The 15,923-nt window shown below is 54.2% G+C and overlaps 7 protein-coding genes across 7 annotated transcripts; all 7 read right to left on the bottom strand.

Moving 5' to 3' along the window:
* Window positions 1–1,129: 1,129 nt before the first annotated feature.
* Window positions 1,130–1,804, bottom strand: G6M90_00g070710 (uncharacterized protein; the record flags this gene model as incomplete). Its single annotated transcript, XM_014683856.1, has 1 exon — window positions 1,130–1,804. The coding sequence occupies one exon, from the start codon at window positions 1,802–1,804 to the stop codon at window positions 1,130–1,132; it is 675 nt and encodes a 224-aa protein (XP_014539342.1).
* An 876-nt stretch (window positions 1,805–2,680) lies between these two features.
* On the bottom strand, window positions 2,681–3,008 carry G6M90_00g070720 (uncharacterized protein; the record flags this gene model as incomplete). The annotated part of the gene is made up of 2 exons (XM_014683857.1): window positions 2,681–2,808; window positions 2,873–3,008. 2 exons carry the CDS (start codon window positions 3,006–3,008, stop codon window positions 2,681–2,683), a joined length of 264 nt encoding a protein of 87 aa, XP_014539343.1.
* Window positions 3,009–5,809: 2,801 nt separating this feature from the next.
* On the bottom strand, window positions 5,810–6,932 carry G6M90_00g070730 (uncharacterized protein; the record flags this gene model as incomplete). The annotated part of the gene is made up of 4 exons (XM_014683858.1): window positions 5,810–5,893; window positions 5,946–6,749; window positions 6,810–6,874; window positions 6,926–6,932. 4 exons carry the CDS (start codon window positions 6,930–6,932, stop codon window positions 5,810–5,812), a joined length of 960 nt encoding a protein of 319 aa, XP_014539344.1.
* A 1,611-nt stretch (window positions 6,933–8,543) lies between these two features.
* G6M90_00g070740 (uncharacterized protein) lies at window positions 8,544–9,683 on the bottom strand (the record flags this gene model as incomplete). Its single annotated transcript, XM_014683859.1, has 1 exon — window positions 8,544–9,683. The coding sequence occupies one exon, from the start codon at window positions 9,681–9,683 to the stop codon at window positions 8,544–8,546; it is 1,140 nt and encodes a 379-aa protein (XP_014539345.1).
* Window positions 9,684–10,502: 819 nt separating this feature from the next.
* G6M90_00g070750 (uncharacterized protein) lies at window positions 10,503–12,546 on the bottom strand (the record flags this gene model as incomplete). Its single annotated transcript, XM_066130940.1, has 3 exons — window positions 10,503–11,263; window positions 11,319–11,721; window positions 11,875–12,546. 3 exons carry the CDS (start codon window positions 12,544–12,546, stop codon window positions 10,503–10,505), a joined length of 1,836 nt encoding a protein of 611 aa, XP_065986991.1.
* A 120-nt stretch (window positions 12,547–12,666) lies between these two features.
* Window positions 12,667–13,297, bottom strand: G6M90_00g070760 (uncharacterized protein; the record flags this gene model as incomplete). Its single annotated transcript, XM_014683861.1, has 2 exons — window positions 12,667–12,902; window positions 12,979–13,297. 2 exons carry the CDS (start codon window positions 13,295–13,297, stop codon window positions 12,667–12,669), a joined length of 555 nt encoding a protein of 184 aa, XP_014539347.1.
* Window positions 13,298–14,355: 1,058 nt separating this feature from the next.
* G6M90_00g070770 (uncharacterized protein) lies at window positions 14,356–15,411 on the bottom strand (the record flags this gene model as incomplete). Its single annotated transcript, XM_014683862.1, has 1 exon — window positions 14,356–15,411. The coding sequence occupies one exon, from the start codon at window positions 15,409–15,411 to the stop codon at window positions 14,356–14,358; it is 1,056 nt and encodes a 351-aa protein (XP_014539348.1).
* Window positions 15,412–15,923: the final 512 nt, after the last annotated feature.

Raw genomic sequence — 15,923 nt, forward strand, 5'->3', positions numbered from 1 at the left:
TGACAGTCAACGCTGTATACAAATTCACTAACCTTGTTTCTCTCTATCCAAAGACCAACTCTAAATCTAACCCTAAACCGCCATGCCTCTGCCGTTTGACAGTTGAAGTGGAACTTGATCCAGTTAACCGCCTTAGGCCTAGCTCGCCAGAGCTTGGGTTGAATATTAGTTGCAATTATGGCGGTTCTCTTCCCTGTAAAAGCTGGGAAGTAAAGTGATGTAGGTTTCTCCCGTTTTCTCCCGTTGTTCCCAAAGTGAAGAAGCTCAGTAAGCAGTGTCAGGAGTTCGTAAACTACTGTCTATTTAATGAGAAGATCAGTATACGGTGTTATAATTGTAATAATGGATAAAACTCATAGTCGGGGAATACGTGGTGAGCGTTTAAAGCATCTAGAGGCGCCCACATCAGGAAAGAACAACGCCGCCGTCTACGAGATACGATTAAATGGTAATTTCCTAGTCACTTGTGCACACGTGACACAATCGAGAACTGTCTGTCCTTCTGGTCCAACACATTTCTCAAGTACCAGACAACCTACTGACATGATAGAAAGCAGGTTGCCAAGACAAGACTTGAATGTACTTGGGCTGCTGGGCAGCTATATGCAGGCAGACCGCCTTGTGCGGCTCTCGGCATACATGCATGATACATGTATGAAGCTAGAATCCACTGCCCAGCCACCCGATTCCATCGTCAATCTTTCAAGTTACAACAGATGACATCTTCTGTCAATCCATGGAATACATGCTTGCTCTGTTGACAAACACCAGAGTCTGGCGTAATAGCACAGCAAGTCAAAGACCCGTTGGAGGCATCAAGTTATTATAAAACGTCAGACCCTCTCCAGTTCCCCGCGGGCTTTTCTTTCTGGGCACACTTCAACTATTGAGGCGATTTTATGCGTCATGTGTGCAACCATGTCGGTCCACATCATGGTCTCGTTCAGAATTCCCCCAGCCATGGTACCTCGAGATGAAGCAAAATGTGCCATTTACTAATTCATTCTCCGCGTAGAGCCAATCTATATATCCGAGTAATTCTGTTCCTCATCTCTATTGCCGGTCTACCACCTGCAACCTTGTCAACAAATATTCGTCACAGACACATCAACGACCAACATCAACATCTTCAATTATAATCCTCAACAGACTCAACTTTCCTCCACTTCCGAACCTCAGTAGCATCAACAACGGCAAGAACAGTCAGAATGAGTTGCAGAAGAAACATCGGAATCAAATTATACTGCCATCCATGCATGATGCGCAAGTGCAGTATGACATCCCTCCTCTCGCTCGCACTGGCCAGATCCAGACGCAAAACCGCTCCAAACCACCCCTGCGGCGTCCAGTTGTCCCTGGGGTATCTCGTGTCGACAAGCGTAGCGGCGAGGTCAACGTCAATAACCTGCCCCTTGAGGCTGTTTGTCACAGCAAAGACGTAAGCCAGCGTGGCGAGCGTGAATACGGCGGCCAGAACCGTAAACAGCAGCCACGTGCGGTAGATGAGGTTGCTTGATTTCTGCCCGCGATGCATGGACCTGCCTTGGAGCCAGAGGGCAAGCACGCCGCCGAGGCCGACGATGACGAATGCCGTCCCTGCGGCGCCATTGCTGGAGTGTCCCTGGTCGACTGCGAGATTTCTCGGCACGCCGACTAGATCAAAGGTCGTGCCGTTGGACATAATGGAGAATGTTGCACTGGTTGTGCCGTGCAGCCAACTGACCATGTTGGTGACGAGGGCGAGCTCGATGATGGAGTCGGCCATGACTGCGCCAAGAGCGATGTAGAGGTATAGCCGGTTCATTGGTGCTGGCCTGCATTGGCGGCAATGAAGAGCTGTTGGATGGGAATTCGGTTGAAAGAAGTTATGGCGGAGATGTCTTTATATAATTAGTGTTGGTTCTGACATACGCCTTTGGGCAAGCTGACATCTGGTGTGGCTGCTTACTGCTGACCGAAGATGACGGGCTGGGCGACCACCTAGGAAGCAGGGCAATTGGCGATCGGCACAGATTACCGGCTTCGGACCGAAATCCGAAGATGCTGCTACGAATAGTCGCGTCTATATGGCAGAAATCAATATGAGGCATTGCTAGTTGCTTTGGAGGACTTGGTGCCGAACTGTGGGTAACGGACTTGAGTGGACATGGCGCGTCGCCAACACAACTCCAACGATGCGAGAAAATAATACAATCGACTAATTCACTCTAGTATTCGAAACTCTTGTCAAACTCATAGGAAAGCTGTGTATGTGTACAAGCTGTCAGCATCCACTGTGCGGTTGTGACAAATCTACGCTCGGTTCAGAATCGCCGACAGGCAGGTTACTACTTCACTACATGACTTTAGTACTTCATCTCTCATAGAATAACGTCTGCTAGCATAACCCCTAAAGCTTACACATTTCAGAATATGGAATAAACGCAGTGTTTGGTTTCAACGGTCAGCAAAGCACGGCATCACGAATTTGCAAGTCCGACATGTAGCCAGCCAACGCGTGTATTTCGTCCAAGGACACAAACACCAACTAAATACACTCATAAACTAAAAGAATGTCCGGCCTGATACCAAGCACGTGCGCCATCAATCCTTCAACTCTGTCCCGGGGGCATTGGCCGGCCGGACCTCGACGAACCACTTTGACAAGCAAAGAGAACCGGCAAGGTCACAAAATCTCAACTTAGCAACCAGAGTTGAGGCAGTTGCAGTAGCTGGAGCTGCAGTAGTAGCAGCTATAGCCATAGTTGCCGCATAAAACAGAGCACTGGTAGGCAGTGAACCCTCCGCACCAAGCATCCGGGCTCCCAGCTGTGCACGGTTAGTCCCTCGGCGTGAACATGTCAGGTTTCAAGGTTTTCAGGGATCAACGTACAGGCGGCGATGTTGATGGGATTCTGGGGCACGCTCGACAGGGCAGAGGAGTCTTTGGTAGCGGGCTTGACGCCCTCGCCTACGGTGGCGGCGAGGATGCTGCTAGTGAAGAGGCCGAGAACAAGAGTGGTCTTCATTTTGGAGGGTGTTGGGTCTGAGTTTGTGTGGTGGTTTGGTAGTTTTGATGTTCAAGAACGAAGCTTGTTGATCATGGTCTGTCCAACTTTTGGTAGCGGGATGAAGGGGGATATTTATATTTTTTGTCCGTCAGCCAGGAGCCATAGACCCCGAGGCGTCTCTGCGTCTCTCTCGTTGACAAGAGAGCCAAATCGGCCGATTCCGCTGGGTAAGAGTCCCACGAAGGCTTTGGTATTACCCTTCTCCTCGCAAAGCGGGCTATGCCTGGTGTGACGGTATGCTGTGCTTGCGGGGAAGAGCCAATATTCTGACATGCGTCGTCATTTTACTTGCAATCTCTCGCAATAATTACAGTCCTCCGGATGGAAGGCCGTGTCTGGGTTCCCGTGAACGAGGACGAATATGGGAGACCGGACTGAAATGCAGAACTGGGCCGGACCCAATCAGGGTACAAATTCCAAGACATGCTTCTGCAGAATGCTGACAAGAAATAGTACATAGGTGACTCTTTGTGAGCTGGGACCATTGTGGCTCCAAGTTTATGCCATCAAGATACTCCCGCCATGTCTGCCATGCGACCCTGTGGGCATATTGGTCCAGGGTGTGACGGTTTAACCACACCAAGTAAAAGGAGGTTTACTGGTGCCTGTTATAATTGTGCCTTGTATACCTCTTAGTGTAGACGCCCTGTATTTCATCCGTCGACACGGGAGATAAGGCGTGTTGATTGAATTTCTAGAGAGGAAGCATATAAACTGGCTTGGGGCCGGTAAAATGAGGCTCTTTCAAAATAACCCAAGCAACAGGATGCCAAAAATGCCGTTGTGACATGGCGGACCTCCCCCAATGGCGCGTTTACCTACAGCAGAATACATATGCTGTATTACAACGTAGGTCTGAGGCAATAAAGGACCAGACTGTAAGAATCAAGGTGGGATATGCTGTGGCCCAGAACACAAGCCTGCCCAAATCATCAGTTTCGCGCGTTTACAGTCGTGATTTGCAACGGCTATCGGCAGAGCCGGGGTCATTGTTACTCTGCAACAGTTCATCTGATACGTTGTTCAAAGACCATCCAGGTACATGCTGCTGCTAAATAGACATGATATTTCTCAACTTCAAATCACTCTGAAAATACCAGACGGCATAGCCCCTGCACATATACACCCCCTGTCTAGTTTGTTCGCCCGAAACTATACCCTGCCCCGTGGCAGATGTCTGTGCCGGCAAGTCCCGTTCCAACGTTTCATGGCCTCGGCTCCCACCCACCTTGGAGGGAAATATCTCATTCCGGGACAATTCATAGATTTCCCCGTGGGGAAAAGAAGGGGGTTGCGGGTTGTCGGGCGCAAGTAGGGTGCCGACCGTCCGCTTCCAATCAGCTTGGCCGGGCTGCATGTGCCGCAACGGGACATCAGGTCATGTATCACACATGGGGGCGCAGCACTGCCTTTTCCTCTCTGTCAGGCTACTAGCTTGTTATGTACATGTAGAGAACCCTATTCTGGTAGGGTGGCACTGGGCCTTTGGGGATGCAGAAGCAGGTAGGTGTGGCCAGGTGCAGGGTCCGTACATCCATGTAAGCCGAGTGATCGACATTGCATGAGCCGAAAAGCCCTCATCGCGAAATGGTTTGATTCGGAATGGAGGCTTGGCTCAGAGGCATGGTTGCCTAACTCGGGTTGCTCGCTCATGCGCCTACACTGGATTATACACGTTGGCGTCCATGTGAACCATGTTTTGAACAGAACCATTCTCCAGTCCGTGGGAGAGTATATTTGCCCATAAACAAGCACCAACTACTATAGACGACTGTACTATAATGTATTATGATATAAAGCGTGATAATAGCCGGGCGCCTCATCTGGTCAAGTACGTCTCGCCTACCGCTGTATACCCGCTGTTACACGGCATATTTTCTCTTGCAGTCTCCGCACGCGGTGCATCCCGAGGCTTCACTCCGATTAGCATGAGCTCCAACCCTCACTGAGAGCCCTCCAATAAAGCTTCTTCGCTCCTTTCCGTGGCTGCTTGGCAAAGGGTCAACGTGCCGTGGGACACACGAACCGGCGTTACGCTGTTGGCCTTGCGAAAGCTGTCAAGCAGAGCAGCCATTGTGACGGCAGACGAGAAGCAGCGGTTGGGCACACAGACACACCTCTATCCTCAGGCTCTGCGAGCATGGAAGCTGAATGGATAAACGCTGACGGTTTACGTATCACGGAGACACGAACAGAGGTTGATTCAAGAATCTTCACATCTAAGTCATGTCTCAAAATCTCGCATATGAGACATTTTTGCGTCTTGTCTTGCAAAGCCACGTCCTTAACCTCGTTTCGAGCAGCCTGCCGCCATGTACAGCCTTGTTCACCTGTGCCAGTGTTTCTCGTCCCTTTTGTTGGTCAGCAAATCTCGGCGTCACAATTCCCACTGCACGAAAGCGCCCAACCAACTCTCCCTGACGGAACCCCAGGCAACTTGGGTAGTACAGAAATATCCGCTAATTACGCATAACAAGCCAGTAGAGGTGGGCGAGTGAGAAACAAGGCATCCGGAGCCAAATGGTCAGCGTTGCATTCACGACCAAGGCCTAGATGTTTGTTGGAGAGTTGACTCGATTAGCTGGGAGATGACTACATCAGCCCTGCAAGTAACTTAAATGGTCAAAAATAGTCGGCAAGTCGTACAAGGCCTCAGCCCCTCGGCGGTGGCACACCGCACAAGTCCAACTCAACCGCCAGACCAGCAGATCCCCATGGACGGCCCGCCTCGACAATACACGGCCGTTTCGGCAGATGCATCACGACCCTGTTTCGCCAGAATCCATCTCCTCATACAGCGGAGGAGGATCCATCACCAACACGTCCAGAGACGTATTCACATACTGCCGCGTGTCAGGGACAAATCACCATGCCGGGGTCCAAGGCAAGACGAACCTGTATCTGACCGTCTACACCCTTGGATATGCCGCCGGCAACTTCAAGAGAATACGTCACATTGAGCAGACACGAGGCAAACGAAGGCTTGCAATCGGGGTGCACGACAATCAAGCTCCCCCAATCGCCCAGCTCGAGCTCAAAGTGCCCGGCACGAATAGGCACCACGCCGCCGATGACGCACCCGCGCCGCGACTGCACAATGTGATGCCACGTATTGCGCATGCGCACCGAGACGCACATCCTCAGCTGCATGCTCACGCTCCGGACATACAAGCCACCGCCTCGCAACATCTCGGCAGGCGTGTGCATGACCAGGCGCACCGGCGTCCCGCGCCCCCGGGTGAGGACCGGCGCCTGCGGCAGAATCACCTCCATCCGCAGCGAAGGCGAGTACCGGGGGAGGGAGCCGCTTGGCAGAGCCGGCGTCGAGTCGTGAATGCCGATGCCGATGCCGCTGTCCCTCCGCAGCTTCTCGGCTGGCAGCGAGGCGATGGCCGATGCTGGCAGGGCCGTGATGCAGGGACTGCTGGTCAGTTGAATCTCGCGCCTGGCCGTGGTTGTCCTCGTGATCCGGTGGAACACGCGGCGCTGCACGCGGGCGGCGATGGAGTACGAGATGCAAACGCGGGCCTTGGGCGTGTCGGCGTGTATGGACGGCGGGAGCGCGCAGGGTCCGGCGCAGGCGCAGGGGAGACTTGTCGGCAGCTCAAACTCGAAGGGGCAGTGATAGGTGTGCTCGTGAGGCTCGGCGGATGACCCGGTGACTTGCTTTGCTTCGAGGTGCCGCGACTGCTTGAACATCTTGGGGCGGTGAGCTTCGGATGAAGATGCGAGTGCTCGGCTGTGAGTGAGGAGACGTACAGTGTATTTCAGCTGGTTCGGACAAGAGCCGTTGGCCTCGGCAGAGACTCTGGCCGTTTCCCTGCCTGGTACTGTCAGCATCCGTCATTATGCTTGGATGATGCACCGGCTCTCACCTCGCATGGTGACTGTGACTTTTGACACGTTCCGCCGTGGACATCCCCATATCAGCAATGTGCCTCGAACGGTATCGCCTGGTCGATACGACGGCGCATCGTGTTTGGCCTCGAGTCTCAACTGCAACTTCATGCTTCTCCCACCGCTAGAGTGAATACTACAACGATACTAGGTAGCACAAAGGAATTCGAAAATGCAGTTTCTTACACCTGAATCAACACGTCTCACAAGACTATATACATGCCCGCATGCCAACACAGCCGGTAGGGCTACCGGCATAATCGGCCGGTGCACGGGGATCGGCATTCACAGGACTGTGCTTGACAACTTCAGCCACGGCGCCGGCGCTTACGTCCGACCGCCAATAAGGCTCACGTCAAGCTTCGAAGCACGCGGCAACTTGGGCAGCATGGACCAAAAGCAAAGGGAAATGGCGACAGACGGTATTGCCCTGATTGGCCAGATCAAGCCAGCAGAACCGCCAACGTCCGAGCGCTGGCTTGTCAAGTTGCGCAAGTGCTAAGCGGCCAATGGAACCGCTCCCGAAGATACACCTTGTCGCCAATCCCCAGAGCTATTAAACTTTAACCCTGCGCGGCTTGCGACACAGTGATTGGACGGATACTACTTCTGTGTTGGAACGCTCTTGGGTGACGAGTCACAACACAGTCCACCAACGGCCAACGACCTGCAGACTGCAGACTCACCATCGACCAGGTTGTTCACATGAAAAAGTTGAAAAGATTCGCATCAATTTCCACTATTGGCATCTCCTTGCATATTGAGTCCAATTACCACAATGCAATGTCTACGCCTCCGTTACCCACTCCCCGTTGCAAGCGACGCCCCGAGCTCCGGCCGCCCGGCCCGAACCCAGCCCGAGCCGGCATCCGTTTTCGGCGCCGGCGGGTCAAGGTGCGAGCTTCAGCCTCCGCTACCGACTCCTTCGCTTCACTCGCCTGCACTGTCCAAAACGGCTAGCATGGCGGCCCCGTTTCGCAGTCACCTGCAATTAAACGGTCAATTATTACGACATGGCAACTTGCCGTCTCCGAAGCACTGCAAGTCGTCGCCAAGCGTCCGGCTCCGCCAAATGACGAACCGCAGGCCGTTGCGGCAATTCAGCAGACCAGGCTATGGAGCGGAAAGCCACCCATCGCACCGTCTTCTTATTGCCATTGTGCAGGTAGGTGGTCTGGGACATGGCGAGCTTGCGGGGACAGCATCGTCACGGCCTGCACACCGGCGGCGACGGCGGATTCGCACTCGTATCAGGGCACGCTCTCACACCCGGTTCGGAAAGTGAAGGAACACATCAACTATCAGATTTCTTATTCACGTCTTCTAAGGTACAGAAAGCGCACTCTGTGGGCGACTGCCAAAGGAAGGGATTTGGTGGCTGCTCGGGCCATGGCCTGTACAACTTGAACCATGAATTCCGAACAAGTCCGAACAAGTAGTAGATTCAGACGGGGATTCTAGTTGCAGACAGGAAGAACCGTAGATTGAGATATGTGTGTGTGCCCCAAAGGCATTCAGGGCACAGTGGCCCGTCCTGGACTCCTGAATAAGCCTCCGTCTTCCCTTTGAGCAATCCCCCCACGCCCGTGATAAAACCTATGGATAGTCCGTGAACCCGGCGCCGTCGCCGTCCCTGCTCACCATGTACCCAAACCTCTTGCCTTCCTCTCTGCCCAGCAGCCCCGGCACATCGGCATTGCCGTCCACCCTGACAAACTTGTCCGTTTTCCGCCCCCACAGGTCCTTGCCCTGCCGGACGGATTCCACAATCTTGTCTCTATCCCTAAACTTGGCGTCGTTCATCCATATGTGCGAGAAGCTCGCCATCTTGTTCAACAACTGCTCAATGGTGGCAAAGCAACTACTACAGTGCCACGAGGCGTTTTTCAAGCCGCCCTTTTCGAATAGTTCTCGGTGGAAAAACGAGCCGCCGTCGCCGACGCGCAAGTGCGTAGGGGTAATGGTTTCGTCAGGGCCCTGGTAAAACGTCGCCTGTGGATGGGGCCATTCCGGTCCGGCGTGGAGGAATTGAAACGAGTAGTAGTAGAATCTGGAGTGGAGGGTCAGTCGGCGAGGAAATGTACATGATCGCAGGATGGTGATTGTTTCGGGGCGAGGGATCTCGTCGACGTCGGCGACGATGATGACGTCCCCTCTATTGGGGGCCTGTTGGCCGGATAGTTTGGGAAAGACTTGGGTGAGCATGGAGTCGCGCTGGAGGTCCTCAAAGTCCCAGGTGAGACGGGGTGCAAAGTCGGCAGGGAATTCGAGCTGGTGGTATATAAGCTTGGGGTGGAATCGCGCAAACTTGGACCAGTTGTCGCGGATCGTGAGGTTCTTTTCTCTGCCCTGAAAGGTGAGCGGTGACTCGACAATGACAAAGTAGTCCACGTGGTCGTAGAGAGTGTCGAGGCGGATCTCCAGAAAGTCGAGTTCCGAGTTGATCATGAACAAGTCGTACACCTTGCGTCGGGCTGCGCCGGCGGGGATGAAGGGTTTGAAGCCATGAGACGCGCAGCGCTGGCGGGTTGCTTCAAGTTCGTCTGAGAGTGGTGAGGCGCTGTCCGTCGCACCCGGTGAAGCGTCGGGGGAGCGTAGGGGGCTCTGTTGACGCAGACTCAAGGCCGTCTGCGGGATCGAGTAAATCTCCTGCTCGGACAGAAATCGAATAAATATCCAGAAAACAGCGCTCGCTAAAAGGAGAGAAGCAATTCGGAAGGAGCGACGAGTCAGCATTGCTAGTTGCTGACGGTGGCGGCTTCCCGACGTCGACAGACCATGGCCATTGGCGACAAGACAAACCGCCGTGCTGGACAAGGTCAGGAAAGATGATGCGGCACTTGGCTGCGGCAGGGCTGTTCATGTTATTATAGTATTGCGCCCCCAATGGCCCCCAGCCTTGAATTCCCTGCCAAGGCTCGTCTCCTGTCCCTTTGTTATGTCGTGGTATTGTGTCACGCCCACACTGCCACGTTTGGCCCAACAAGAAACGACTCGTGCTTCATGTCAAGTCCCGCGACGCTATGCCACGAACTGGCTTGTGCGCCAAACCACTCCGCACGAGCCAGGCGCCGTGAGAGCCGTGGCAGCCATTAGTCTATTGTGCACATGCAACAAACATCTACAATGTCACTCACGGTCAATACTCAAGACCCCAATGGACAGCCGCCTCCAAATGAACCGGTCAAGTCGAATGAAAGATTGGACGAGACCCGCCGAATTGGGCCACAACTTAGCCTAGTTGAGCTTGGCAGCGGCCGTTGATTGGCCATTCGTGGGCAACGGATTTCTGCAAGCGCCCGCTGCGCCTCGTCCAATTTGTTCGTCTTTTAAAGGCCAAATTAAACGTCGATGTAGGTATGTACTCCATACTTTACATATTAAACTGCTCTGTACTCCGCAAATCGTTGATATCAGCAAGACCTTGACGCCAAACCATGCTAGTCCAAATCTACATGTACTCACTCCATCTACACACGGTCCATACATGGGCCCCAGAAATGTCCAACAATGCATCCCATGCCACCATTCCTAGTCCCTCACATCGTCGCAGGCTCAGCTCCCTCGCTCATCACCATCCACCTCTCCACCCCCGTCACAGCTCACCTCCATCGCAAACTCTGCCTCCATCGCAAAGTCGGCATACACAGCCCGGCCCGCGCACCCTGCAAACCTAATCTCCCCCGCGTTGCGCGTCGTGCTGCCCCTCTGCTGGAACTCGACCGCGTGGAACTCGTCCTTGAGCCTGGTGAGCGCCGCCAGCGCATCTTCCGGCCAGTGCCTCGAGCCGCTTCTGAGCCGGTCCGCCCTCAGGGCATACCGCGCGAACTGGGAGTTGGCGGCGAAACCAGCCTCGTCGGCCGACCACGCGTACTCGGCGTTCTCGGACGCGTCGACGGGTCTCGTCAGCTCCTGGTTCCGATGGAGGCCGAAAATGGGCGCCGCGTTCTTCTTGCCCTTGGTCGGCTCGCCGCCAGCGCCGGGCCCCTTGGATGGGCGCCGTGAGCACGGGGAGACGGCAACGACGGAGCCGGGCGACGGCGGTGCATGGGAGGCAAGGCCCGCGCCCTCCTGTTCGCCTGCCTTTTGACTTGCGTCGATGGAAATTAAATTTAGAGGCTTGATTGCTTCTCCTGGGCTGCCTGTCATGGGCGCCCCTCGGGACTGGCATCGCACTGGGGTGTTTGGCGTCGTGTCAAGTTTCCTTTGCTTCACGGGCGTTTTCTGCGCCTGCACGCTCTGCCGGCGTCTTTTCCCTGTGCTGCGGCCAGGAGTATAGTCCGAGTCGTCTTCAACAACTTCAATCGGTGCCGGGCCTGGGAGATCATTAGTGTCTGGTGCTTTCTTGGACGAGGCGCTGGGTGTGCTTACGAGGAGCCCTTGGTCTGCTTACGGGGGCTTTGTTGTCTTCCTGGAGGTAGTGTTTGAATCTCGACAAGAGTGCCCGTCTGAGCTTTTCGCTGTTTGTGTTGGCCGCGGCAACTGGATTCGAGAGTGCTTCAATCTCTTTCCGAAACTCTCGTAGGTTACGGGAACCCTGGGCTACTGGCGGCTCCGTGGCCTCTTCTGTGGTATCGTGCTGATCTACACTTGTAGCCGGTGTCTCCCGTCGATTGATCAGGGACTGATATCCGGCGGACAGCCCGCCGCTGACAACCGCCGATACTTCTAGCCCGGCGGCTGTGCCAAAGAGTCCGCTGTCTTTGTCTTGCACGGCTCCGCTGGAGTTGATCAAGCTTTGCATCGCTGCCATGGCTGTTGTTGACCTTGCAAACTGGGGTGTCGGAGGCGGTAGATGGTTAGTTTGTGCGCTGGCTGGATGAGAACCCTTCCTTGTCATCCCAGCTTCCAGTGCGGTGCCGACAAAAGTGCCAGGCACACATTGCGAAGGCGAGATAGGCATTTGCCCTCCCGCGCTCGTACGTACCTCATACGCATTCCCATCCGTAGGCGCGCTTGGCTGGCCATCACGGGCCAGCAGCTGACTTCTTCCGAACAGACTGTCGCTCTCATGCCAGCTGATTGGGACAAGGCTAGTCATGTCGCTGAGAATCCCCGAGCGCACATGGCGGTTTCGACGCGGCGTGACGTGGATGCCATCTCGTATAATCTCGTCCTGGCCGACGTCCTGTACTGAACGCGGGATGACTCTGGGGGCTGTACCGAGGGAAGCGTCGTTTATACAGCATTTTCGATCGCTTTCGTCAGCCATTTTCTCGGCTTGGGCTATTGCCACGGCCTTGATTTGCTCAATGTCAATGCATCCAGAACGGTGCGCTCTCCCAAGGGACTCTGCGCCCTTGCCCGGGAGCAAAATCGGTTCCGTGATGTCCAGATAAACAAAGCCGCTCGTGTTCAGGCCCATCCAGCCCTTCAGATCTGCAGCATCGGAATGCAAGCCCCGACGCCTCATATACTCCGTAGCCTGAACAACATCCCCCTCAGTGATCCTGTCGGTGCTGAGTTCCAGGGGATACAAGGTCATCAAATCGGCGATTTGGCAATTTCTCCTCGCCGCCTCCGCCGCCAACTGTCGCCACGGGATATTGTCCACATTCCTGTCGTATAGCTCCCAAACCTTGCGCTCTACCAGATACATGGTGAGAAAACGCTCAACCTGGACCTTGCCCAGTTCCAAAAGGCCCACCGCCTCCCAGAACGCGTGCTTCTTACACAGTACATGGCACATGGCCCATTGAATACCAGCGGAGAGGTTGTCCTACAACAGCTCCTGCTGGCCCAACGGGACGTCTAGCTCGCCACCGCGCGAACCTGCGCCAGACATGTCGGAATACGCGCACGGCGGCTCGTCGTTCGAATCAGACCCCCACTCGATTTCCTCCCGGACGAGCGGTGCCTCCAAGTCGTCTGGCGACCTGGCCAGGCCCGATTCCATGGGCGGCAGTCTGGCAACAAGAGCCATCCTCGGCGATGTCGGAGCCGAAGCTTGTGTGCCTTTTTCGTCGTCAGCTCGGCAAACACGCGGCCACGAGATCGCGGGCCAAAATCGGGAAAAACCTGGCTCGCTCACCTTGGTCTTGGCGCGAATTCGCACCTCTCAATATTCTTTCCAGCTCTTGCGTCTTTTCGCTGGGGAAGCAGCACTCTCCCATGGCCTTGACCAACTCACTTGGTCCCGGGTCCGGATCGTTGAGCGGCCGAGACGGAAACGCGCAGTACTTTCCGAGGCGTGAACTCTGCGGCCGCGCAGAAGATATAGAAGCCGAAGTGTGATTTCCAGACGGCTTTCGGGGGCGCGCTTCTCCGCCGCCTTCCTTGTCCCTGTTTTTGTAGCGCTGCGGTATGCGGCGCGCCGATGCAGGTCGGAGGTTGTGTTGGCGAGAAGCCATTGTGGCGGGTTTTCTCTTGGTTTTGAGAATGAAAGACGGGCCTGAAATCAGGGTGGCTGGGGAGGGGGGGAGGCGAAAGAGAGAATAGACACATAAAGGGCATACATGCTTGGCAACTTCATGGGTAAGAATACCATGAAAGGGACATGGACGCTTCGTTGTGCGGCTCGCAGGGGGAAATGTGACGACAAAGTGAATTCACAGTGAACAAAGGGGGGGTGACGGGCACCAGACCCTCTCCGCGCTAGTTCGAGGGACAAGGCGTAATTCTCCTAGTAGATGAAGATTGGATGAAGATTTCACGGCTTGATCATCCAGGCACGCACGCACAATCATTTTTCTGGAACACGGATCACTGAGGGCATTGTTCACGGCGGATATAGGCCCGTCGACACGCCCCAGGCTGAATGGCAAGGCCGTGCACTGATACTGAGAAATAGACGGGTATTTATGTAGCACCTTATGAACATATTGACGCCATCAAACATGTGCCTTTGACCGCTTTGTCACTCCATTCTCGGGATGCGGCAACAACGGCCTTGCCCCGTTGTGTTTCCACACAAACCTTGACAAAGCATCGCGCGCACAACCAACGGTGGATGAAATCACATGTTTTATGCAGCATGCCCAAGCAGACTTCAGGCCTCAGCTTCACTTGTCCGGAGTTACGGTCCGTATCGAGCAATCAGTCTGGTATCTTCTCAATTTGCCTACCACGCTTGCCGGCGTCACATGGGCTTGTTAACAAGACATTTCACGTTTCTTCACCAAAAATGGCAGATAGCATGTCCATCAAGATGATACAGGACAGAAAGTCCAACCCTGTCGTCAAATTCTAATCAAACTATACTCGCCTTAACTCCATTGAGTTCCTTATGTTATTACAGGGGTATCTCCATATGTTTATGCCGTCCAGAACGCCTGCCACAAAGGTAATGTTGATTTTGCTTGCCCTGACGCGTGACCTTCATGATCAATGCCTTGGGTTCCACGAATTCCAAAATCAAGCCTGCATGGTTGGTATCGCTCAGACCCCAAACCTCGACCAGATGCGGTTGCTAATTACCATGCATGGCATCAGCAAACGGTGCGAACGGGCCCCGGTCAATAAACCTGTCCAGGTCCGCCGAGGAAGCTCCTCCAGTGTCCTGACAATCATCCTCATTCACATCCATCATGTCATCCAATCCCCTCTTTGGCGCCGAGGCCCCGGCTCCCATTGCAGAACCTTTTCCATGTTGGCCGAGCCCAGGCTTCGCCACTTCTAGGCCCTGGTGGTGTGCATGCTGGGCAACCGCCGAGCTTGCTGAAAGGATATCTCCCCACGACTGCAAAATGCGCTTTAAATCCTCGTCAAATGCGCAACAGACTCTCTGCAAGCTAATGAATTGCAACGCCGTCACCACATCCTTGCGAAACACGGACATGACGTATGCCGCAACAATAGCTGGTGACCAGTCCATCCCCGTAGCGCACGTAACCAACACTTTGCCCCGACGGAAACTGCTAGATGGCGCAATGATGCCGTCCATCTCGCATACGTCTCTCTCGCTGTCGGTAGGCCGAGGGTGGTCTCTACCCAACAAATGATCGTTTATCAGTTGCACCGCCCTAGGAAACGTACGAATGAGGTCGTGCAGGCCGTTCACATCTATATACTCCACAGATATCTTCAGTTCATTTTTGGCCGTCTTTGCGGAAGATGATTCCATGGCGGTGAAGTGCCATGGGCGCACAATGAGTATCATAGTAATACCCTCCCGCTCTAGAAAGGCATGATCGCGCATAACGGAATTTGGACCGAGATAGAGAAAGTCCAGAATGGCCTGCGCCTGATAGCGATTACCATACACCCAAAGATCGGAAGAATCCTGCGCGACTTGTCTCTCATTTCGAGTGATGATTTGTATATCGTTCAACTGGCTCGGGTCCCCATCTTGTAACGGCGGCAGGAGCTCCATGGCGCATTCAGGGTCCGCAGACCACTTAGGCGGAGGTATGTGAATAGACGGAGGGCTCGGGGCATGGTAGGAGTAGGGCGCGGATCGAGTCGCGTTTGCGCATAGCGAGAACGGATCCAGCTGCTCCCGTGATGAAGTGATGTCGGGCGACATGGCAGCGAGGCTGTGTTCGACGCGTGAGGAAAGAGGAAGCTGATGATTTTGCGACAGCAAAGCAGATCAGAGTAGCAGGATGGCCAACGCGAGCTGGAGACGCGTTGGCGACGCGCACTTTGTACCGGACTAGTAACTATGACTGGTGCGCCTGCAAATGCTCAGTGTAACTCAGTCGGTTCATTCGGACGAGATCGCAGGATCGTTTAGAAAATGCATTGGACAATGGGTGCGGTCGATGGTTAGCCAGAGGGGACCAAAATGCAAACAAAAGAGGCCTTAAAAGTATTGGAAAGAAGAGACATGAACCAGTGACATTTAAAACAGACAGTGGGGCTGGGGCTGGAGCTGGAGCTAGAGCTGGTCGCCTGTGTCAGCTCAATAAGCTACCTACTAGGTACCTAGGTAGGTATGTACAGTGGGTGTACATATGTACCGTCGACATGTAGACACGCGTAGCTTTATTCCACCAAACAAAAGAAAGAGCAAGTCGCCACGACTTGGGAAAGTTG

This window comes from Metarhizium brunneum, chromosome 4, assembly GCF_013426205.1.
Source record: "Metarhizium brunneum chromosome 4, complete sequence".
Taxonomy (NCBI): Eukaryota; Fungi; Ascomycota; class Sordariomycetes; order Hypocreales; family Clavicipitaceae; genus Metarhizium; species Metarhizium brunneum.